Source organism: Rhinoraja longicauda, chromosome 7, assembly GCF_053455715.1.
Source record: "Rhinoraja longicauda isolate Sanriku21f chromosome 7, sRhiLon1.1, whole genome shotgun sequence".
NCBI classification, from domain to species: domain Eukaryota; kingdom Metazoa; phylum Chordata; class Chondrichthyes; order Rajiformes; family Arhynchobatidae; genus Rhinoraja; species Rhinoraja longicauda.
In genome coordinates, this window is record NC_135959.1 from 25,858,500 (window position 1) to 25,882,532 (window position 24,033).

Consider the following 24,033-nt stretch of genomic DNA (forward strand, 5'->3'; position numbering starts at 1 on the left):
CTGAGATGGGTGTTTGTTTCTAAAGAGAGTCAGTGGTGCATGATGTTTTGCTACATGTTGCTGCTGCGTCCATACTTTCACAGGCCATGTAAATTTTTGAAGAAAAGTGCATGTTTTGTTTAGTTGAGTTTAGAGATACAGCATGGAAACAGGCCCGTCAGCTCACTGAGTCAGCACCGACCAGCAATCACCTATACACTAATTCTATCCTACACCCTAGGGACAATTTACAGAAGCCATTTAACCTACGAACCTGCACGTCTTTGGGATGTGGGAAACCAGAGTGGCTGGAGAAAATCCACGCGGTCACAGGGAGAACGTAAAAAAAACGTACAATCAGCACCCATAGTCAGGATTGAACCCAGGTTTCTGGCGATGTAAGGTAGCAACTCTACTGCTGCCACCCATGTGATATATAGAAACTCACTACTTGTATCTGTTGTGCTAAGTACTCTATGGACAAAGAGGTGCTTTTGAAGTGTAGCCACTGTGTAATGCAGTAAATGCAGCAGCCATTTTTTTTATACAAGCTCATGAAATCAGATTTGTTATACCAGACTTATACAGCATGGAAACAGGCTATTTGGCGCACCACATATGCATCAATAGACAATAGACAATAGACAATAGGTGCAGGAGGAGGCCATTCGGCCCTTCGAGCCAGTACTGCCATTCAATGTGATCATGGCTGATCATTCTCAATCAGTACCCCGTTACTGCCTTCTCCCCATACCCCCTGACTCCGCTATCCTCAAGAGCTCTATCCAGCTCTCTCTTGAATGCATTCAGAGAATTGGCCTCCACTGCCTTCTGAGGCAGAGAATTCCACAGATTCACAACTCTCTGACTGAAAAAGTTTTTCCTCATCTCAGTTCTAAATGGCCTACCCCTTATTCTTAAACTGTGGCCCCTTGTTCTGGACTCCCCCAACATTGGGAACATGTTTCCTGCCTCTAACGTGTCCAACCCCTTAATAATCTTATACGTTCTCACATTTATATCCTACTTTATATATTCTCACATTTCACATTTATATCCTACAGTAGCCAATTAAACCTATCAATTTGCATATCGTTCGCTTGTAGGAAAAAACTAGAGCACCTGGGGAAACTGACACGGTCCAAGAGAGAATGTACAAACAGACAGTACCTGAGTTTGGGATCATACCCGCACCTCAGGAACTGTGAGATAGCAGTGTTAACCACTGTGCTATGGAGCCGCCCATTATCACAAATGAAAACAAATTAAATGATTTCTCACTCAAAATCGTTCCAACTGGGAGAATAATTTAACATTTCATCTGAAAGGCGAATCCTCCAGCAATGCTGCACTCCCTTGTGTAAGATTTGAGAAGTTTTCCCTCATTCTGAAATCAACACAAAACCAAAGAGCTGCAGTTTGGACATTTTAAACGGGAGACTGGGGCTGATAGCGGAGAAAGGCTGCAGTCAGTTTACCAAAGGATGTCACAATCTGTGGGTCCTAAAATGGCTGCAGGACCTCGTGACCAGCCACAAAAAAGGTAAAAACCTTACATCCCAGTCTCTAGGTTTCTGCAAAGCCATGGCCAGAACAAAGGATGGGTATTGGCCATGCAGAAACCTACGAAACCAAGTCGGAGTCCAGACACTGGGGCGCTGACATCAGCATACTCACAATGCCCCAAGCCGACCTAAACAGTTCATCTCAGTGAGGGGGCACAATAGCCCATAGAAAACTACCTGGTAGGTGATGGGAAACCAGTTAACACCCATCACCTCACAATGAAATCCCAATTTACACCTTCTGGCCATCCCCGGTATCCCCGAACATAAGCGCAGATCAGAAGAAAACCTCATACATATCTTTTTGAACAAAGAGATTCCAAGATCTGGCGGGAGATAGGACGGGTGAGAAACAGTATAACTGGCCACTACTTTTGGGTTTTAAACTAAAGAAGAAATACTGGAAGAAGAAGTTAAGTCAACTCGAGAAGAAAACCTGCAGGAAACGCAAGCAGGCAAGAAAACGAATGCAGGAGGAAGAAAAGACAGGCAAGAAAAACGGATGCAAGAGAGAGGAACAGGCACGCAACTCGAGGAGAAATACTGCCAAACGAACAGCCAGTAACCCCAGTAATAGCCCCATGGTGAGCATGCATTCCAAATCCTACATATCCTGGACATAGTTTAGTGTAGAGGGGAGGGTGGTTGTGAATAAACGTTGGGTGTGTACTAAAATATGTGTTGGTCAAGGTTGCGATGCGTCGTGCATTCCCCATCTTACAGTCGTGTATGTGTCTTGCAGAACTGTGTTTAAGAATTCATAAGTAAAAGGTATTCGTGTATGTGTCTTATAGAACTGTGTTTTATGATTCATAGTTATAAGTATTCGTGTGATTCGGTATGTGTTTCATAGACATGTATTATAGAACTGTATAAGTATTCATGGACAATAGTCCCAAGTGCTGAATAAAAGCCTTTTTCATTTAAACCCTGGTTTTAAAATCTGGTCTGGTTGAATTTTTCTGCACTATAAGAGCTCCTGCACCTAAGTCCAGTGTCTAGAACCGTAAGGGGTGAGTGGGTCGAACCACTCACGGGGAACCAGTGTGCACGGCCTGGTCAAGGGATCAGAGCAAGGCACGGGGACCTTAGGTCGGGCGAAAGCTCGGCGCAGAAACCCCTTACAGATAATGGCGACCACGAAGGGACACTGGCAGCAGGATGATAGTGTACCAGAAAAAGATTTTAAAACTAGGGACATAATGGACGAGCGCATTGCGGACTATGTGTTTAGTAAGGTGAATATCACCAAACAATGGATGTGTGCGTTACTAGATGACAAGCGCCCACTGGATGCAGTGATCCGGTGGACGGCCAGTACAGCCCATAAGAAATCTGTAGAGAAGGCGGTCTGGCTGACCTGCTATAAAAAGCAGGTCCAGCTTTTGGACCGTGTGGTTGTGGCACAGGCAGCCCAGATCAGGGATCTTCAGGAGGAGGTAGAGGAGAAGGCTGCGGGTGGGAACCAGTTGATTGAGGCTCTGGACTCTTTAAACAAGGAGCGCCGGGTCGTGACCAACCGCCACGAAGCCAGGGTAGAGCTGATGGAGTGTCAGATCACTGAGGCTATGCGCAGTAGGGGCAAGCTCAGGGAGCAGTGCGCTTCCCTGAGCCACCAGCTGGAGACCCAGGAAGAGAAACTTAAGGGAGTTAGGGCAGCCTATAAAATGGTTTTGGAGGACAGGTCGGAAGGGGCCGACCACGGGGCCTGCCTGCAGGAGATAGAGGGTCTGCGGAGTGCTTTAAATAAAGCAAGCGGGCTGGTTTGTTTAATGAACCCCCCAGCGGGCCAGTCACTAGCGGGTGTGAAGGTCCCGGATCCGATCCCTAGAAAGACCATGGTAGCTTCAGCCCCCAAACTCCGCGATCCCCCTAGCTACGAGGCATCCTGGGAAAGGGGTAGTGTAGGGGAAAGAGAGAGAGAGGAGCTCCCGGTAGAATACTCGGCACCGGCACCCATGTGCCCGGTCCTGGAAACCAGACGGGGACCCCCCATGGAGAATGGGGACACAGGACCCATTCAGAGCGAGATCATGGTGCCCCACAACTCCCAGCATTTAAGAGCTATGATCGGACATGTAACAAAATTGTCCGGATCAGGGGACCCCTCAATACATTTCAGGGAGATCGAGCAAACCGCCGCAATCAACGGTTGCGACGAGGGAGAACGGGCAAAAATGTTGCTGTTCTCCCTGGACAGCTCGATCCTCCAATGCCTCTCAGACGAGAGTAAAAGAGGGACCAGGACCTACGATCTCCTGCGGGACGAGGTCCTGGAAGTCTTGGGGGTGGGGGATGAGGGTCCTTTTGCCCGATTAGGGAAGACCCTCCAGATGGAGGGTGAACCCCCAAGAGTTTTTGCGGCGCGACTATGGACAGTATATCAGAGTAGTTGCCCGCACGTCCCCGCGCGGGATGACCTGGCCGGGAATGGGAGAGCCCAGTGGCTCCGATGTTTGGTATCAAACAGCCTGGCGGCCGTCAGGGAACAGGCGAAAGCCTGGTTTGATCCCACAAATAGCACGGAGGAGGCGGTTTTGGACCGTCTCACGGTTGGGTATAGGAATACCCGGAGTACGACCACCCGGTTAGTAAAAGGGAAGGTGCACGTAGCGGAGGCTACTGCACCGGCCCAAAAGGAGTGGCGACAGGAGGGTAACCCTACCGCACAGTCCAAGTGTTTCAGGTGCGGTAAGGTGGGACACTGGCGGAAGGATTGCAGGGCCCACACCAAGGAAGATAGGGTTGGCACCACCCAGCGCACCGAGGTCCCAGTTAAGCCCGAGATCATCGAAACGATGATCGAGGTGATGCAGTCCCTCATGGCCGCACAGGGGAAGGTGGCAGTCGCTACCGGCTCCCCGGATGCGAGGGGGCCACTGGACATTCCCCAATGACATCAGCCCACGCAGCCTGCCTATCTGTGTCCTCTCCGCTACGATGCGTGGAAGAGACCGCTTGTGGAGATGGTAGTGGAGAGGCAAAGGGGCAGTTATCTGTTGGACACGGGGGCTTCATGCACCGTGGTCCACACAGAGGAACCCTTTGACTCTCCCCTGTCCACGGGGGTCCCTTTCGCACTGGCGGGGTTCACAGGGAAGGAACAGGCTGGCGCGCGTTCACAGCCAAGGATGAGGCAGGTCACGCAGACAGGCAAGGTTGCCTGCGTGAGGGGGGAGGACATTCTCCAGGAATGGAGGGTCTCCCGTTTTGGGTGGGATTCAGGTGAGGAAGAGCCTGATCAGCTCGACCAGGGGCTGGATCCCATTACGGAGGAAGAGGAGTCGGAGGGGGACGACAGTAACGTCCCCGACTCAAGCACCAGGAAGGCGGGGGTAGCGAGCGAAGGCTCACCACCTGTAGATACAGGTAGAGTGAGGCCGGATGCCGCGGGTATACCCAGCACCAAGGGGGCAGAGCTGGATGAGACGGGGCCAGGGTCGGCAGCTGCGGGGGGTACCCGAGCTGCGGCACGGCAGGAACCGGTCCTCAGCCAGGCTGTCCAGGGGGCAGTGCCTAAGGTGATCCTCCGTAGGTCCAGCAGGAAACCCCAACTTAGGAAGTTTTGGCCAGAGGTCAATCACGCCCCGAGGTACGGGAGCCAAGTAGGGAGGAGGGAGCTTACGTCCCGGAGGGGACCTAGCCCCCGCCAGGCAGCGACAGGCTGCGGAGGATCAAAGGTGGGAGACAGCGTGGTGCAGCCGCAGGAGACGAACCGCTGCAGCCCTGACAGGGATTAGCTGAGCCGCCCTGGGAAGGCGGCGCTGTATTATATTTTAGGTAAATTTAGATAAGGATAAGCTATTATAGATATGGATATTTTAGGTAATATAGATAAGGATAGGTATTTTAGATAAGTTTAAGTATTTTAGATAAGTTTTGTGGGGATAGTTAGCGTTTAAATAAAGTTGATGCGTCCAGGATGTGTGGGTGTGGGGTGCAGGCTGGGGGTCAAGAGACCCGCCCGCAGAGGCGTTTAACAAAGCCAAGCGCTCCCCAAGAGGCTGGCTATACCATTCTTCTTTATCTGTTTTCTGGAGTGGAAGGAGGCACTCGTATGGTGGATCTTTGCCACGGCGATCGGATGTGGGTGGACCTATCGGGGCCACACCAAGGACATCATCATCTACGGCTGCTCCGGGGACACAGCTCCCATCGCGACCGATGGGACTGGAAGGAGAGAAGCGGAGGAGACCGCAGTTTACTTCCATGAAGGCCGGTGGCCGGGGTGGCTGGGATCGAACTCTTCAGAGTATTCCAGCGCCCCAAGTTTTGCTTATCGGGACTCTTCATTATTGTGCCCGAGAATCAAGATCATCGCCCAAAAGATCAGCGCCACCGTTGGCAAAAGGATCTGCCTGGTATGCACGGGGAAGGTCCCCGCGAGCAGGCGGTGGTGGCTGAGGAAAATGAGCAGGACAATGGCCAACTCCACTGTTGAGTGGGAGAGACTTAACAACAACACTCACAGAACTATTTCTGGGACTAAAGAACAGTTGAGTGTGTGTTGGGACAAATGGTGGGAACCGGATGAGGGGATTTATATGTGTATGTGGGGTTCAAGGTATCGTTGCCCCACGGGCAACAGCATATTTTTTTCAGAGACAGTGGCAGGATGACGGTAAGGGGATGAGGTGGGATGATAGCTCGCGGGCTTGTGGGGTCCCCCTTTCCCCGATCCCGGTAAACGCCACTGAACTCATCACCAGACCACGCATGACACCTCCCACAGTTCCGCTGGCAGTAGCACAGGAGGGTGAGTGCCCAAAAACCACTAAGGGGCCCGGGAATGGCCTGGTACTGATACTGACTGACCAGGTATTGTACCAGGGGGTGCACTACGCGGTAGCCTCGGTGATTTTAAACCTCACCGAGGTGCGGCTACCGGAGTGGTGCCCCAGGGAAACTGAAAGACTTACCGGGTATATCAAGGAGAATGGAGAGACCGTTACGTGCGGGTGGGCGAGCAGGACCCAGCCGCAAGCTGCTAGGAGGACGTGCCCCCCTCCACACCGAGTAGACTGTGTTTTATATTGTCCCCTTTAAAATTTGTATAAACTGTGTTTTTTGTATTGTTTTCTTCAAATTTGTATCAAGAATGATTGTGAAGAAATGTACAAAATGTATCGTTTTGCTGTTGTGTTGTTTTCGTGTCCTACATTACAGCTGACACCAGTAGGAGGATGGCGGAGGCATCGGCCTGGGACAAGGTGTAGGTGTATATGTCCGACATGAAAATGTACATACTTGTAATATAGTTTTGCCCGGGACACGGGCAGTAAAGGTCAGCCTAAGAGATGGGGACTGTACGTTCGCAATGAAACACTAGTTTAGTTAAAACCTCAGGGGTCTGGATATGGAGAATCGGGAAAACATTGCTCAACCACATTATTTAATTGATTCGATAAGCTGGGGTTATGCAAATCAACAGGAGGGACTGTAAGATTTGAGAAGTTTTCCCTCATTCTGAAATCAACACAAAACCAAAGAGCTGCAGTTTGGACATTTTAAACGGGAGACTGGGGCTGATAGCGGAGAAAGGCTGCAGTCAGTTTACCAAAGGATGTCACAATCTGTGGGTCCTAAAATGGCTGCAGGACCTCGTGACCAGCCACAAAAAAAGGTAAAAACCTTACATCCCAGTCTCTAGGTTTCTGCAAAGCCATGGCCAGAACAAAGGATGGGTATTGGCCATGCAGAAACCTACGAAACCAAGTCGGAGTCCAGACACTGGGGCGCTGACATCAGCATACTCACAATGCCCCAAGCCGACCTAAACAGTTCATCTCAGTGAGGGGGCACAATAGCCCATAGAAAACTACCTGGTAGGTGATGGGAAACCAGTTAACACCCATCACCTCACAATGAAATCCCAATTTACACCTTCTGGCCATCCCCGGTATCCCCGAACATAAGCGCAGATCAGAAGAAAACCTCATACATATCTTTTTGAACAAAGAGATTCCAAGATCTGGCGGGAGATAGGACGGGTGAGAAACAGTATAACTGGCCACTACTTTTGGGTTTTAAACTAAAGAAGAAATACTGGAAGAAGAAGTTAAGTCAACTCGAGAAGAAAACCTGCAGGAAACGCAAGCAGGCAAGAAAACGAATGCAGGAGGAAGAAAAGACAGGCAAGAAAAACGGATGCAAGAGAGAGGAACAGGCACGCAACTCGAGGAGAAATACTGCCAAACGAACAGCCAGTAACCCCAGTAATAGCCCCATGGTGAGCATGCATTCCAAATCCTACATATCCTGGACATAGTTTAGTGTAGAGGGGAGGGTGGTTGTGAATAAACGTTGGGTGTGTACTAAAATATGTGTTGGTCAAGGTTGCGATGCGTCGTGCGTTCCCCATCTTACAGTCGTGTATGTGTCTTGCAGAACTGTGTTTAAGAATTCATAAGTAAAAGGTATTCGTGTATGTGTCTTATAGAACTGTGTTTTATGATTCATAGTTATAAGTATTCGTGTGATTCGGTATGTGTTTCATAGACATGTATTATAGAACTGTATAAGTATTCATGGACAATAGTCCCAAGTGCTGAATAAAAGCCTTTTTCATTTAAACCCTGGTTTTAAAATCTGGTCTGGTTGAATTTTTCTGCACTATAAGAGCTCCTGCACCTAAGTCCAGTGTCTAGAACCGTAAGGGGTGAGTGGGTCGAACCACTCACGGGGAACCAGTGTGCACGGCCTGGTCAAGGGATCAGAGCAAGGCACGGGGACCTTAGGTCGGGCGAAAGCTCGGCGCAGAAACCCCTTACACTTGCCACTAGAACTTTGGTCTGGATTCAAGGCTCAGAGGGTAATATAATTGCCCATTTTTCAGGTTGCCAAACAGAACATATAGTATTCAGCAAAATTCCATAAATCAAAAAAGGTCGGCCAAAATGCACTATGGGTACTTCTGTTCACTGTATTTCAATGCAGATCCAGTGGTGTGCTATCCAAATATATCAAAAAAATTGTTCTGTAAGATGTAAGATGTTTGTCCAAAAATTTGCCAGTTGAACTACCATAAATTGAGAAGTATCTGTGTGAGTTCTTTTGCATGGGACTCAGTTGAGAACTTCAAAGGAACATCTATAGTTAAAGGCTGATGGGAATGCACAATGTAAAGCTGGATACATTGACAGGTTTGTCTGCATTAAATTTCAAAGAAGGTGAGTAGTACATCCTAAACCTTAGAGATCTTTCTTTCCAGAAGGGAGCTGACAAAAATACTGTCCACCCTCGGTTACTCAACACGGACAATCAATATTTCCCTTATATGTTTCCTCCAGTGGATGCTGTCCTGTTGACACAGTGGAAACTCCCTTGCCTTTATTGGGAATGATATTGAGTCCAAAGATTGGGACATCATGATGCATCGGGACAAGTCTTTGATGAGACCGCATTTGTACTACTGCGCACAGTTCTGGTCACCCAGCTCTTGGAGAATCTCATTAAGTTGGAAAGAATGCAGATATTCACCATAATGTTACGTGAGCTTGTGGGCTTGAGCTATAAAGAGAAGCTGGATAGGCAAGGACATTTTTTTGAGTGTATGAGGCTGAGGAATAACCTTATTGAGGTGTACAAGCGCATAGGGGGCATGGATAAGGTAGAGGAATCAAAAACTAGCAGGATGAGAGATTTAGGAGGGACTTCAAGAACAACTTTTTCACTCAGAGGTTAATGTGCTGGGAGAATTTGGCCTTCAGAAAAGCATTTGTTAAGTAACCATGCAGAGATAACTGAACAAAATTAGAATGATTCCATGGGGCCATATTTGCCGGATTATCAGTAGTAAATTGGTGTGAGAATATCACGGTTGATTGAACTCATCTTTGTACCTTGGGCTCCAATGAAGTCAGGGGGACTGAATATGACATGGTGATTACAACCGATATGCGAATTTGCGCCTGTAACAAGTGATGTATTTCTCTCCCTATTTTTTCCACAAGGTACTTATACAAAATAATGCAACTGGCATAAATCTTCACATACTGTTCCAATCCATTGTTTATTACACCCCCCAAGATTTTTATCTTTCATTATAAATGCACAAAAAAAACCCATGTTGTATCAATATGGAAAATTCTTGAAAGGGAACACAGTTTTATAAACACCATAACTTTAGGATTTCTGATAACCTGCCAATTAGCATTGTTATCATTTGGTTTCAGATACTGATTGAGTAGCTAAATACTTACAGTACATTTTTTGTGCAAACACAATCACGATCATTGGCTTAATCTTTGATGAATACATTAAACCCAATCATGTGAAACAATAACTAAAACACATAACAACCATTGGAGGAGAAGTTATGTTTAATTTCCATTTTTCCTTCGTTTCTTCACAGTCTATTTAGAGAATCAGATACCTTGAGGTCAAAATCTTTATATGCATTTTCCCATTGCCTTCTCCATGAGTACTATTAGTCCACTATTCATCATTGGCTTTGGATGATTCTTTGAGGAAAGTTTTATGAAAGGCTGTTCTCATGATTTGGCCATTGAACACAAATATAAGAATGCCCCGGCATTTCAGTAAATACCAGTTCTTGACAACTGGTAATATCAAAAGCTACTCAAGGTTAAACAAAATTATTGGCTTGTTGGATTCAAGTGCATAATTTGATAGCGATATGGAATTTATCCCCTTGATATACTGGAGCTTTTAAAAGGGCACTCGGTACCACAAACAGAGAATAAACCTTTCCTCTCCTCTCTCAGCCTTGTTACATCTGTCGTTCAGATTCTCACTGACCTTCAGAAAGCCTGACGATCAGGGAATCCCAGCTGAGTACTTCTTTTCAAACATACATCTCTTCTAATACTTTTTATTGTCTTCCTGTGCATCGGTGGAAGGAAAATGTATTTCCAGAATATTTTACCCTCAAAAGAGAGCTAAAAGTAATGTAAGTTTGGACATTTACTGACTTCCTTTTTGCCTCAGTTTTGAATTTGGGAATTAAACCAATTATTTAATCATCTGCAGACTGATGAATGTTCTTAGCTGGAAGGAATGCATCTTTATTACTTTTCAAGTAAAATATTTTATACATTTGCTTGGCAGGAAATTGCAATGAAGAGTTATTGCAGAATTAACACTACACAAGTTATAATGAATTCTTAGAATTCAAATTAAGATTCAGTATATTGACTCCGAGTGAATTTATTTCAATTAAAGACCATCACTCTTACAATTGAGAGGGTCAGTGGAGAAGACGGCAACATTACTTCCACTCTGAGCTCAACCCATCTCGCTGCAATGCCTTTCCTGCTACTTCAGTTGCATGCTCCATACGAAATGCCAGAGAGAGAGGTTTTTTTTTATTGACTTCCGGTAGTACAAGAAATTATCACCTAGATAGAAGAAAAGATTCAAGGGTGTCCTCAAAGTCTTTAGAACATCTCAACAATCTTGCATTTTTTATTTTTGTTTATTCCAGATCCATAAACTATTCTTATTTAAATCTCCAACTGAGTTCAAACATTGGTGGTTAGAAGTCCTCGTGTATCTTGGCAAGATCTACAGCAAGATCAAGGAGGTTTTAATAAGAAACAAGCTGAGGAAGACAAATTTGATTCTAAATATTTTATACATTTGCTTGGCAGGTTCCATTGAACCAACTGCAAGAAGGTGGGTATAGTGGTGGCCACCACTATTGCATATGTTCCTTGCTAACAATTAGAATCATAGAACAATCTAATTTCATCACCCAATTTTCCTAACCTATCCAACCGAGATTCCTACCAATGTACCCAATCACCAGCAAACCAATATAAACTTAAAGTGATAAATTAACTTACTCCTGCAATTTTTGGAATGTGGGAGAAAAATGGAGCACCCAGCAGGAACCCACACAGGTCACAGGGAGTAGGTGAAAACTCCACAGAGAGAACAGCTGAAGTCAAGAAAGATACCAGGCTTGTCTGAATCGTAAGGTTGCAACTTCACTCGCAGTGTTGCTGTGTTTATACTTAATGAATCCTCAGAGAGCTGTTTTTCTCTTTTGCTCATGCAGGGCACTGCTAGGAAGAGGGAGATGCAGGGAGATGGAGGAGAAGAGGGGGGAGAAAGGGGGGAAGGGGTGGAGAAAGGGGAGAAGAGGGTGGAGAAAGGGGGGAAGAGGGGGAGAAAGGGGGGAAGGACGGGGGTCAGAGGGGGAGAGAAAGGGGGAAGAATGGGGGAAAGGGGGAAGAAGAGAGGAGAAATGGGGGGGAGAGGAGGGGGAGAGGAGGGGAAGAGGGGGGAAGAGGGGGGGAGAAGAGGGGGGAGAAGAAGGGGGAGAAGAGGGGGAGAAGGGGGGAAGAGGGGGGTGGAAGAGGGGGAGAGGTGGGATGCGGAAAGAGGGGGGAAAGAGGGTGGGAAAAGGGTGGGAAAGAGGGTGGGAAAGAGGGTGGGTGAGGGGGGAAGAGGGGGGAAGAGGGGGAAGAGGGGGGAAGAGAGGGGAAGAGGAGGGAAGATGGAGTAAGAGGGAGGAAGGGAAAGACAGGAAGAGCGAGAGCGATACCAGAGAGAGGTGATAGGTTTGGATTCTATGACATGAGGCCTGGAATCTGGATTCCCATATCATAGGTTTTGGATTTTGATGGCTGGGAAATAATTCCCATAGAATCAAATCCTGGTAATAACGCCCTTACTGTTGGAAGGCCGAGATTTGAAGAGATAACAGTTGGGAAGGAATTATGATCAGTGGAAAGAAGACAATGGCTGAAGAACCAGGGAGACTGGAAGGAGTTGGGAATGTTTACAGATTGTCTTGTGGCACTTGGAGAAACCCTTGCTCCACCTGAAACAGTGATAGAGTCATTCATACCTGTTGTTTTTTATTTAATCTTCTGGCTCTCTTGGGGTCTTGAAAACCCAGTCTGTTGTGGTTAAAAATAGACTTGTTGTTAAAATGCGAATGCACAGTGGTGCTGCTGCTAGGGCTGCTGCCTCACAATGCCAGAGATTAGCATTTGATCCTGACAATGAATGGCATCTATCTGTTACTTTGCATGTTCTCCATGTGACTGAATGGGTTTTCTCCATGCGCCCCAGTTTCGTCCCACGTCCCAAAGACTTGCGGGTTTATAGGTTAATTCGCCTCTGTAAATTGCCCTTGATGTGCAGTGATTGGATGTGAAAGTGGGTTAACGTAGAACTTGTGTGAATAGATGATTAATGGTCAGCATGGACTGTACAACGAAAGGCCTGCTTCCATGCTGCAGCCTTCAAACAATCAATTAATAAATTAAATTAAAATGTTTTAAATTAAAATGCTGAACTTTCTTCAAAGACGACCTGGCCATCATAATTTTGTCTAAACCTCATTCCTATTAATTGCTAGTCTTGGCATGAGTCCAACCAATTCCACTGCATTTGAGCAGTTCAGAGCGGGACCATGTCCAACATGTCTAAGTGTAAACCAACCCTGCTTTTTCTATCTTGGGCATTGATTAGGAACAAACAGACAAGTATTTTCTTTCTCCCTTCCCCATCAAAGCTCAGGAGAAGTTAAATAAATTTGAGCATGTCTGAGGCTGAAGATTTTGCACTTGCCACAAAGTAAGGCCCACTAACCTTAACTTCACTCTGGTGGTGCCCTGCTAAATTGACTAAGATAGCATTCCCATTGACTTCCCATTTTTAACATCTCTTTTAATTTTCTGAGGTAGTAGCTCCTGCCACATGGGAAGGGAAAAGGAAGAAGAACATTTTTTTTAGAATTTCTCAGTTCAAGATGAAGCAGAAGTGAGCCATCAAGTTCTATTGATCACAACTGGAAAGAGACCCATTCACCAGAACAAAGAGGGAGGACTTGTCTTCTTTAATTTTACATCAAATCCGGCTGCATGGCTTCAGAGAACCCAAACATAATTTAGGATTAATTAACCACACAACTATGCAGTGGAAGTCAAAATGAAACCCATTACCTGTAGGTGGAATCATTCCTGGAGACATTAGTCCTGGGACAGTGTGCGGCATGATGTGGGAATTCTCAGGGGATGTAACGCTCTGGGATCGTTTAGGAGGTCTTCCTGGCCTGGAACTGGAAAAGAAAATAGGGAACTGGTTGGAAATGAAGGCAACACGGTTCACAGTATTTCAGCCTGTCCCACACACGTTACAACCAATGAAGTTCTACCATAATGAAGTCATGAAGTTATACAGCACAGAAACAGACCTTTCAATCCATTGAGTCCATACAATCAAGCACTTATCTATACTAACCCCATTTAATCCTTCCTACATTCCCTTTAAATCTTTATTTCCTACCACTTGCACGATCCTGAGGCAATTTACAGCGTCCAATCAGCCAACCAATTTGCCCATCGTTGGGATATGGGACAACATTGGGAGGCCTACTGTCACAGTGAGAATGTGAGCATCTTATATCAGGATTTAAGGGAGCTGGAGCTGAGAGGCAGCAGCTCAACTCACTGCACCACTGTGTCACACCAATGTAACGATTGCTACAGGACAGTACGGACACAAAATAATTTCCAAATAGCAAACGGCCACAGTAACCTGGATAGTGACCAGATAATCGGCCAGGAGTCCAAGGACAATTCTCCTGTCCTCCTTTGAAATATTGATATGGGATTTTCCATGTCAACCTAAGAGCCCAAGTAGACTTCAGGCCAACATAACATAAAACAGTGTAGTGATCCTTTGGTACATTAGAGTGTCGAATGGAATTATGTGTCCCAATCTCCTGGAGTGGGATTTGAATCCACAACCCTGGACTCAGAGGTGAGTGTATTACAAAGTTAGCCCCAGCTGGCATTGAAATGCACAGCAAAATTCAGTGAACATCCACTTCAATGGCAACGTTCTTGAAGTTGTTGGAAGTACTGGGAGAGACTGTAAATAAACTTATTTCAAGGACGGCTGCTTTTTCACTGGATTTAATAGACTGCCTTTACTAATTAGATTACATGCTGAATTCATTTCTTTCATAAAGAACAGCTACTGCTAATACATTATTCATAACTCGTACCTCGTTACCTGATCCTCAATATTAATATCTATACATGTTAGAATTGCCTAGTTTGCATATGCTAAAATTCGACATGGAGCTTTCAGCTTGAAAATTATGCTCTAACTTGTAATAATTACTGCAGTTAGCTTGATATTGATTTATGGGATTTTTAAAAGCCAAATATATGTAGTAGTTTAAATGAAAGCTATTTTAGGATTCTGCAGAAAATTAAAAGACAATGTCAGCCCTAGGAGATTTGTCCCCTGTTCTTTACACTTTTTTAATCTGGCAATTAGCTAGGAGGAGGGATGAAATGAGGGAGGGGGTTGGGTCTACAATATGCAGCAGATTCAGACCGGCATTTAATTTGGTTTAGTTTAGTTTAGAGATACCACGCGGAAACAGGCTCTTCGGCCTACTGAGTCCGTGCCGACCTGCAATCCCTGCACATTAACACTATTCTACACATGCTATGGACAATTTACACTTACACCACGCCAATTAACCTACCAACCTGTACGTCTTTGGAGTGTGGGAGGAAATCGGTCTTGGAGAAAACCCACGAAGCCATGAGGAGAATGTACAAACTCCGTACAGACAGCCCCCTTAGTCGGGATCGAACCCAGGTCTCCGGTCGGTGCAGCAAGCGCTGTGAAGCAGCAGCTCTACTGCTGCACCACCGTGTCAAACAGTTGCCAGCTCCTTCAGTGTAAAACACTCTATTCTCCAGACCCTACTGTACTGGTTTGAATTTTCAAGGGAAAGAAAGCATTGGCAGCATTTTTTTTTGTCTTGATAGCAGTCCTTTGTCCTCTACTGAATGTGCAAAAGGTGAGATGTAGTAGTTCTAAAGAAGTGGATTGTAAACATAAAACTCAAGGCATTTTCCGTTCCCCCATCAAACATCTAATGGGGACTGAACCCGAACTACAGTATTTATTAGTGACTCTTGAAACTGCATTTTTACATATACGTACTTTGAGAAGTCCAATCTGTTGTCACTGACAGGAAACAATAACGTCAAAAGGAAAAGGAAAATTGGGTGGGGCACGAGAAAGCTAAGCCAATCTGCTGTTTGGACAAGTTAAAACCAACACGCCACCACTTGTCGAATGACACAAGCAGCAGAACTACCATTACAAACATGCAGACAAAATTATGCTTGCATTACAGCTGTTGAGGATTCACACAGTAGTTGTTCCCCAATGTTAAGAAAACTCATGTGATAAGATCTTCAAATGTAAAAATGTGCAAGAGAGCATTTGTTCTAATTAAAGCAATTGTAGGTGTCAAGACAAGAAAAAATAACAGCATGCCACCAGTGAGGTGTTACAAATTAGTCTAGAAACTAGAGTGCAGGCAGAGGAGAATTTTTTCTTAATTTAGCCACAGTAGAGAATTAAATCAGTGTAGGATTTGGGATTAGTACTCAGATGAGAGCAAATGCTAATTAGTGGCTTAAAGTAAAAGTTAGAAATTGCAAATGCTGAAAATATAAAATAAAAACAAAATGCTGGAAATACTCAGTAGATCAGACAGCAGCAAGGGGGAGAAAACCAGAAGTAACTTCAGAGAAGCCCAATGTGCCAGTAATTGCTGCCATTAAGACAATTCAACAGAGCCATAGAGTTATAAGGCACAGAAACAGGCCCTTCAACTCACTTTATCCCTGCTTAGATTTAGGTCTTAGGGCAAAAGGAATCAAGGGATAGGGGGAAAAAGCAGGACCGGGATACTGATTTTAGATGATCAGCTATGATCATATTGAAAGGCGGTGCTGGCTCGAAGGACCGAATGGCCTACACCTGCACCTATTTTTCTATGTTCTATGTTTCTATGCTGATGAAGTTGGCATTCTGGGCTCTTCCCATTTGCCTGTATTTGCCCCACAACCCTCGAAACACTTTCCTATCCATATATTTGTCCAAATGTCTTTAGGAAATCGTAATTGTAATAGTGAAATTTATAATAGAAAAGTGAAGTAGCTCAGCAAATTTTATCGGAACATTTTAATATCGGAGAATCTGGAGGAAATCCATGGAGTTACACAGAGAATACACACAGAGGAGCACGTCAGGGTTGAACCCAAGTTGGTTGCCGCTAGATTTACCAGCTATGCCACTGTGCACTTGTCCATTATTCTACACACCCCTCCCACACTTTCTCTCCCACTGAAAAGTAAGTTGTATCTTTCTCTTACCCAGTTTTGATGACGAGTTTCAGACCTATTACGTTGACTGTTTCTTTTTTTCACTGATACTTCCTGACCTACTGAGTTTTTCCAGCATTTTTATTTTCATTACTAAATTAAATCAATTTGTCCAATATTTACGATTTATATCAATGCTGGCAGGCTGCTGAGTACAGAAGTAAGATAGTTCCTTCTCTGACTCAAACAAAACAGACAGCAATCCTTTCCCTAATAGGTAGCTGAACAACAATATCGTTGCATTATCTGACATATATTTTAGTGTTAGATTACAAAATAGTGGAAGGAAAGCACTCAGTACACCTCAAGTCAAGTACGTTTTTAATTTACTTTTGGCAATTTAAAGCCATGTTTGGTATTTACTCCTGTTGAATAGTTATTTGGAAAAAAAAAGCCATGATTCAGACCCCAACCCACTTAAAAACAGTCAAATCCAGAACTCAAGAAAAAACTTGCATGTCTGTAAGTATCCCATTTTACAATAATTCTAATAAAGGTCATGAAGGTAGATTTACACCATGAATATTTTATTGACTCAAATGTGCCATAACCAGGAGTTCTGCAATATCATTTTACATGTTTCTGAATGCGCCAATGATATCATTTTCATCCTAAGTATAAGTGCTATAGCTCTCAGAAGAAGATAAACATTGAAAGTGTATTATAAATCATAACGTCAATCGGAGCCTCTCTCAATAGCAAAAACAAAATATCTTCTTGAGTGCGGTTCGCAGTGTGTGGTGTATGTCTGATAGCCATTTCACACATGTGACTGAGGTCATGCACAGAAAAGAATGGGAGGGATCCAAATGGTTGAGATCGTATATGGTCAAGATTTATGATGCATTTATAAATAGTGTTACTTGACATCATGAAATGAAACATTGTCCTCAGAGCAGTGTGCGGTAAGGAACTCGTCGATGCTTTGAGGATGCTATTAACTTGTCAAGAAATGGGTGTGCACATTTGCTGCTGAACTTAACATTTCCATCAATTTTGAAGCAAAATGGTCTATCTTTTTTTAAATTGCCAGCCTAAAGCAAAGTAAACATGTGAGACAGAGAGTATGTTATGAGCTTATAACAAGGTAAGAATTTTCTTAGTTTTATTCACCATGGTTCATATGATCTGAAAACCCGGAACAATTCACCCATGGTCTGTACTGTGCCTCCAGCTACCAAGTACTGTCAAGAGTGATATATGTTCTAATGGTCAGCTTTCCTGTTTATCTTGTTGTTTTCTACTCTTTTTCAGCTTCCTGCTATTTATTTTCCAGTTACCACCATTATGGTAGCCGCCAACTAGATCTTGAGTCTTTAACCTTACAGTCGAAGTTGTTTGATGATTGCTCCACATGGCAAATTCGAGACAACATCCATCATATTTGGGTTTCACTTTGCATAACAGAATGAGTGGTGGAGGAAAATAACTGCAGATGCTTTTTACAAATAGAAGGTATCACAAAATGCTGGAGTAACTCAGCACGTCAGGCAACATCTAGGAGAGAGGGAGTGGGTGATGTTTCTGGTCGAGACCCTTCTTCAGTCTGAAGAAGGGTCTCGACCCGAAACATCACCCATTCCCTCTCTCCTAGATGCTGCCTGACCTGCTGAGTTACTCCAGCATTTTGTGATAACTTCAAAATAAGTGGTGGGCTCATTGAGATTTAGAAAATTCCCACAGGGATCTACAAGATGGATGCATTCTGAAACAGTCATTCGGCCCACAATGTCTGTGTCGAACATGATATGAAACTAAGCTACTCTCCTCTGCCTGCATGTGACCAACATCCCTCCATACCCTATATATTCATGTACCTATCAAAAAGCCACTTAAACACCACTATTGCATCTGCTTCCACCACTCTGTGTTACAGGCACCCACCACTCTCTGTGTGAAATAAACTTGCCCAGCACGTCCTTTAAACATTCCCCTCTGAACTTGAATGTATGCCCTCTAGATTTTGATAATTCCACCATGGGAAAAAGGTTCTGATTGTCTACCCTATCTAATTGTAAATGATCTGCTCCATTTTCTGAGGCTGTGGCACCTTGTCCATAGCTTCTCAGTGAGGGGAACGTTTCTCACTGCATCCATTCTGTTAAGCCCTGTAAACATTTTCAAAATTTCAAAGAGAACTCATCCTTCTAGACTCAGGACAACAGAGGCCAAATCTCCTCTATCTTTAGTTTTACAAACTCTTTGGTGGTTTCAACAGGAGGCAAGAGCTCTGCACCCATCCCAGTATCTTCCACAGGGCTGGTTTGATTATCCCTCCACATCTAGAGTAGGTGAGTACAAATGGTCATGTGTACTATTTAGCTGTAAGCCAAATCCAGCTCAATGTGGCCTATAGTAACAATGAGGCCATAAAAATTCTCTTTACCTTCTGCTTGCATTGAAATGTCCCAAGCGACATCACATTTAATTAAATACTGATCAAAATTGTATTCAATGTTATAATTCGGAACAAGCAGCTAATTTGTATGCACAAAGAACAAAAAAACAATGACCAGATCACCTCGTTTTTGTGATATTATTTTCATAATGAATGCTGCCCAAGGGATTTTTAGAGGAACTGCTGCAGTTCTTCTTTGAATTAGTACATAGTACAAGAATACATAACTGAAATACATTTACTAAAAATTCTAACAAAGCACTTCATTGTAAACCCACTAAATAATCAGTTTTTCTTAATAATTTAACTGTTAAGTACTTTTTGGTCAATCTTGGTGTCAAAATATTCATTATGAGAATGTTTCAATAACAATTTCCATTTCTATAGTATTCTTAATGTACCAAAAACACGCTAAAGTAAATTACAGAACAGTGCCAAACAATAAGACTTTGGGTTGGATTCATGAATTACAGCCTTACTATCAAGTAATGAATCTACAACAAGCGAGGTATCATAGACAATAGACAATAGACAATAGGTGCAGGAGTAGGCCATTCGGCCCCTCGAGCCAGCACCGCCATTCAATGTGATCATGGCTGATCATTCTCAATCAGTACCCCGTTCCTGCCTTCTCCCCATACCCCCTGACTCCGCTATCCTTATGAGCTCTATCTAGTTCTCTCTTGAATGCATTCAGAGAATTGGCCTCCACTGCCTTCTGAGGCAGAGAATTCCACAGATTCACAAGTCTCTGACTGAAAATGTTTTTCCTCATCTCTGTTCAAAATACATAGAAACATAGAAAATAGGTGCAGGAGTAGGCCATTCGGCCCTTCGAGCCTGCACCGCCATTCAATATGATCATGGGTGATCATCCAACTCAGTATCCAGTACCTGCCTTCTCCCCATACCCCCTGATCCCTTTAGCCACAAGGGCCACATCTAACTCCCTCTTAAATATAGCCAATGAACTGGCCTCAACTACCTTCTGTGGCAGAGAATTCCACAGATTCACCACTCTCTGTGTGAAAAAAAACTTTCTCATCTCGGTCCTAAAAGACTTCCCCCTTATCCTTAAACTGTGACCCCTTGTTCCGGACTTCCTCAACATCGGGAACAATCTTCCTGCATCTAGCCTGTCCAACCCCTTAAGAATTTTGTAAGTTTCTATAAGATCCCCCCTCAATCTTCTAAATTCCAGCGAATACAAGCCGAGTCTATCTAGTCTTTCTTCATATGAAAGTCCTGCCATCCCAAGAATCAATCTGGTGAACCTTCTCTGTACTCCCTCTATGGCAAGAATGTCTTTCCTCAGATTAGGAGACCAAAACTGTACGCAATACTCCAGGTGTGGTCTCACCAACGCCCTGTACAACTGCAGCAGAACCTCCCTGCTCCTATACTCAAATCCCCTCGCTACGAATGCCAACATACCATTTGCTTTCTTCACTGCCTGCTGCACCTGCATGCCTACTTTGAATGACTGGTGCACCATGACACCCAGATCTCGCCCCTTGTAAATGGCCTACCCATTATTCTTAAACTGTGGCCCCTGGTTCTGGACTCCCCCAACATTGAGAAAATGTTTCCTGCCTCTAACGTGTCCAACCCCTTAATAATCTTATATGTTTCGATAAGATCCCCTCACATCCTTCTAAATTCCAGTGTATACAAGCCTAGTCGCTCCAGTCTTTCAACATACAACAGTCCCGCCATTCTGGGAATTAACCTAATAAACCTACGCTGCACGCCCTCAATAGCAAGAATACTGCACACAGTACTCCAGGTGCGGTCTCACTAGGGCCCTGTACAACTGCAGAAGGACCTCTTTGCTCCTATACTCAACTCCTCTTGTTATGAAGGCCAACATTCCATTTGCTTTCTTCACTGCCTGCTGTACCTGCATGCTTCCTTTCAGTGACTGATGCACTAGGACACCCAGATCTCGTTGTACGTCCCCTTTTCCTAACTTGACACCATTCAGATAATAATCTGCCTTCCTATTCTTACCACCAAAGTAGATAACCTCACACTTATCCACATTAAACTGCATCTGCCATGCATCCGCCCACTCACACAACCTGTCCAAGTCACCCTGCAACCTCATAGCATCTTCCTCACAGTTCACACTACCACCCAGCTTTGTATCATCTGCAAATTTGCTAATGGTACTTTTAATCCCTCCATCCAAGTCATTAATGTATATTGTTAATAGCTGCGGTCCCAGCACCTATTCAGTCTACATGTTGGGTGTACTGATCTCCTTTCACAAATTTCCAACACCTGTTGTTTTATAACAATGGAAGGAGAGCAGCTGGAGAAACACAATGGGTCAGGCAGCATCAGTGGAAGGAGATGGGTCGTCGATGGTTTGGGTTGAGACCCTTCATTAAATGAATCATTTCAGAAGATTATTAGCAAATAAATGTCACTTCTTTGCACCGTCATGTAACAATAAGCTGTGCACGTCTTTCATAACATTTACCCTTATATCCCTTGAAAATTCAGTCCATTTATTCATTTAGTGGCTGCTGATTCTCTGCCTTCTGCACAAGAAGGGACATTGATGGCTTGAGTTTGAAAGTCAAATTTATTTAGCCCCCGATGGTCGTAGTACATTTTAGGAATTATAGTATGTTTCAAAATTTATTTTTTACCAGTTAAACCACGGTGGCATTTAAAATGTCAACACATTTTAAATGTCAACACTTTTTAAACCTTACTTTATAACTTACCCACATACCTTAACTTATAAATCATGTATTGTCCTGCTGTATTGGTGGTGATCCTAGAGACGCTAATTAAAGATTTAAAGGAATTGTTTGCAGTGAACATTTGCACAATGGCTATTGTTAAAATCCCCATTACATTTCAGGCAGCAGTGGATGATCAATATGCCTTGTTCCCTTCATTTGTACATTCTTAACCTCTTTGAGGCACACATATCCATACTGAATTTCCATCATTATTTTCATTAAAGCACACCCATTTCCTTTTTTTTTTTAAAACACCTGTAGAAGTGATTGTCTTTGTTACTGGCCTGCAAAAGTAATGAAGCCTAAACAAACAAGGGACAAACAGCAGAAGCAATGGGCAGCAGTGGAATATTCCAGTTTTTAACAGGAAGTGCCAGGACCCTCTACTGTATGAGAATATTGGCAGCCATACAGATTATACAGATTATATATTTTCATACTTCACTGTTTATTAATAGCTAATTAAAGATTCAGTTACTGTGCTCTCGATATAATACCAGGGAGCACGACTCAAGTAGAATCAATTTCACCTCCATCCTGTTCCTCACCCACCCACGATGAGAAGGTTAGGAGTATAAAATCTACCATTTTGTGAACCTCAACCCTAGATTAATTGACAAACACCTGCCTTAAGTTTAGAGATACAGAGATACTGTGCAGAAACAGGCCCTTCAGCCCACCGAGTCCGCGCCGACTGTATAGTACACAACCACTATACCACACACTACGGGACAATTTACAATTCTTACTGAAGCCAATTAACATATACACATGTCTACCTTTGGAGTGTGGGAGGAAACTGCAGTACCCGGAGAAATCCGACAAAGTCACAGGGAGAACGTACAAACTCCGTACAGACAGCACTCGGGATTAAACTTGGGTCTCTGGCACTGTAATGCACTGTAAGGCAGCAACTCTACTGCTGCGCCACTCTGCCGCCCTTTTTTAAACACAATGTGTTTCCGTATGAATAACCCGCCCAATCTAATGGGGGAAAGATAAGTTCACTGCTATAATTTCTAAATGCAACTTTGTCCTTGATTGATTTGTTATTGGAACAGAACTTGGACTAAACAATTCTAAGTGTTGGCCAAGGTTTCTTCCGCAATAGAAACTGGAACAACCACCTCCTCTACCTGCGCCCGGGATGAGGTGTTTCACCTTAAATATACCTGGACTATCTCCGACATCTCCCTCCCGTTTCTGGACCTCACCATCTCCATCACAGGAGACAGACTACTGACTGACATCTACTATAAACCCACTGATTCGCACAGCTATCTGGACTACACTTCTTCCCACCCTGTCTCCTGCAAAAAGTCTATCCCCTACTCCCAATTCCTCCGTCTACACCGCACCTGCGCCCGGGATGAGGTGTTTCACACAAGGGCATCAGAGATGTCCTCATTCTTCAGGAAACGGGACTTCCCCTCTTCCATTATAGATGAGGCTCTCACTAGGGTCTCTTCTACATCCTGCAGCTCCGCCCTTGCTCCCCCTCCCCCATTCGTAACAAGGACAGAATCCCCCTCGTTCTCACCTTCCACCCCACCAGCCAGCGTATCCAACAAATCATCCGCCAATATTTCCGTCACCTACAACGGGACCCCACCACTGGCCATATTGTCCCATCCCCTCCCCTTTCTGCATTCCGCAGAGACCGTTCCCACCGTAACTCCCTGGTCCACTCGTCCCTTCCTACCCAAACCACCCCATCCCCGGGCACTTTCCCCTGCAACCGCAGGAGGTGCAACACCTGTCCCTTTACCTCCCCCCTCAACTCCATCCAAGGACCCAAACAGTCTTTCCAGGTGAGACAGAGGTTCACCTGCACCTCCTCCAACCTCATCTATTGCATCCGCAACTCTAGATGTCAACTTCTTTACTTCGGCGAAACCAAACGCAGGCTTGGCGATCGCTTCGCTCAACACCTTCGCTCAGTCTGCCTTAACCAACCTGATCTCCCGGTGGCTGAGCACTTCAACTCCCCCTCCCACTCCCAGTCTGACCTTTCTGTCATGGGCCTCCTCCAATGCCATAGTGAGGCCCACCGGAAATTGGAGGAACAGCACCTCATATTTCGCCTGGGCAGCTTGCAGCCCAGTGGTATGAACATTGACTTCTCCAACTTTAGATAGTTCCTCTGTCCCTCTCTTCCC

At 44.6% G+C, this 24,033-nt stretch overlaps 1 protein-coding gene across 5 annotated transcripts in view; it reads right to left on the minus strand.

Moving 5' to 3' along the window:
• The window catches only part of LOC144595149 (dachshund homolog 1-like), a 475,075-nt gene that overhangs the window by 279,778 nt on the left and 171,264 nt on the right, over positions 1 to 24,033 (minus strand). For all 5 annotated transcript variants that reach the window (XM_078402268.1, XM_078402266.1, XM_078402267.1 and 2 more), the window contains exon 2: positions 13,463 to 13,578. In XM_078402268.1, the coding sequence (XP_078258394.1) occupies positions 13,463 to 13,578 (116 nt within the window). The remainder of the gene's footprint in view (positions 1 to 13,462; positions 13,579 to 24,033) is intronic.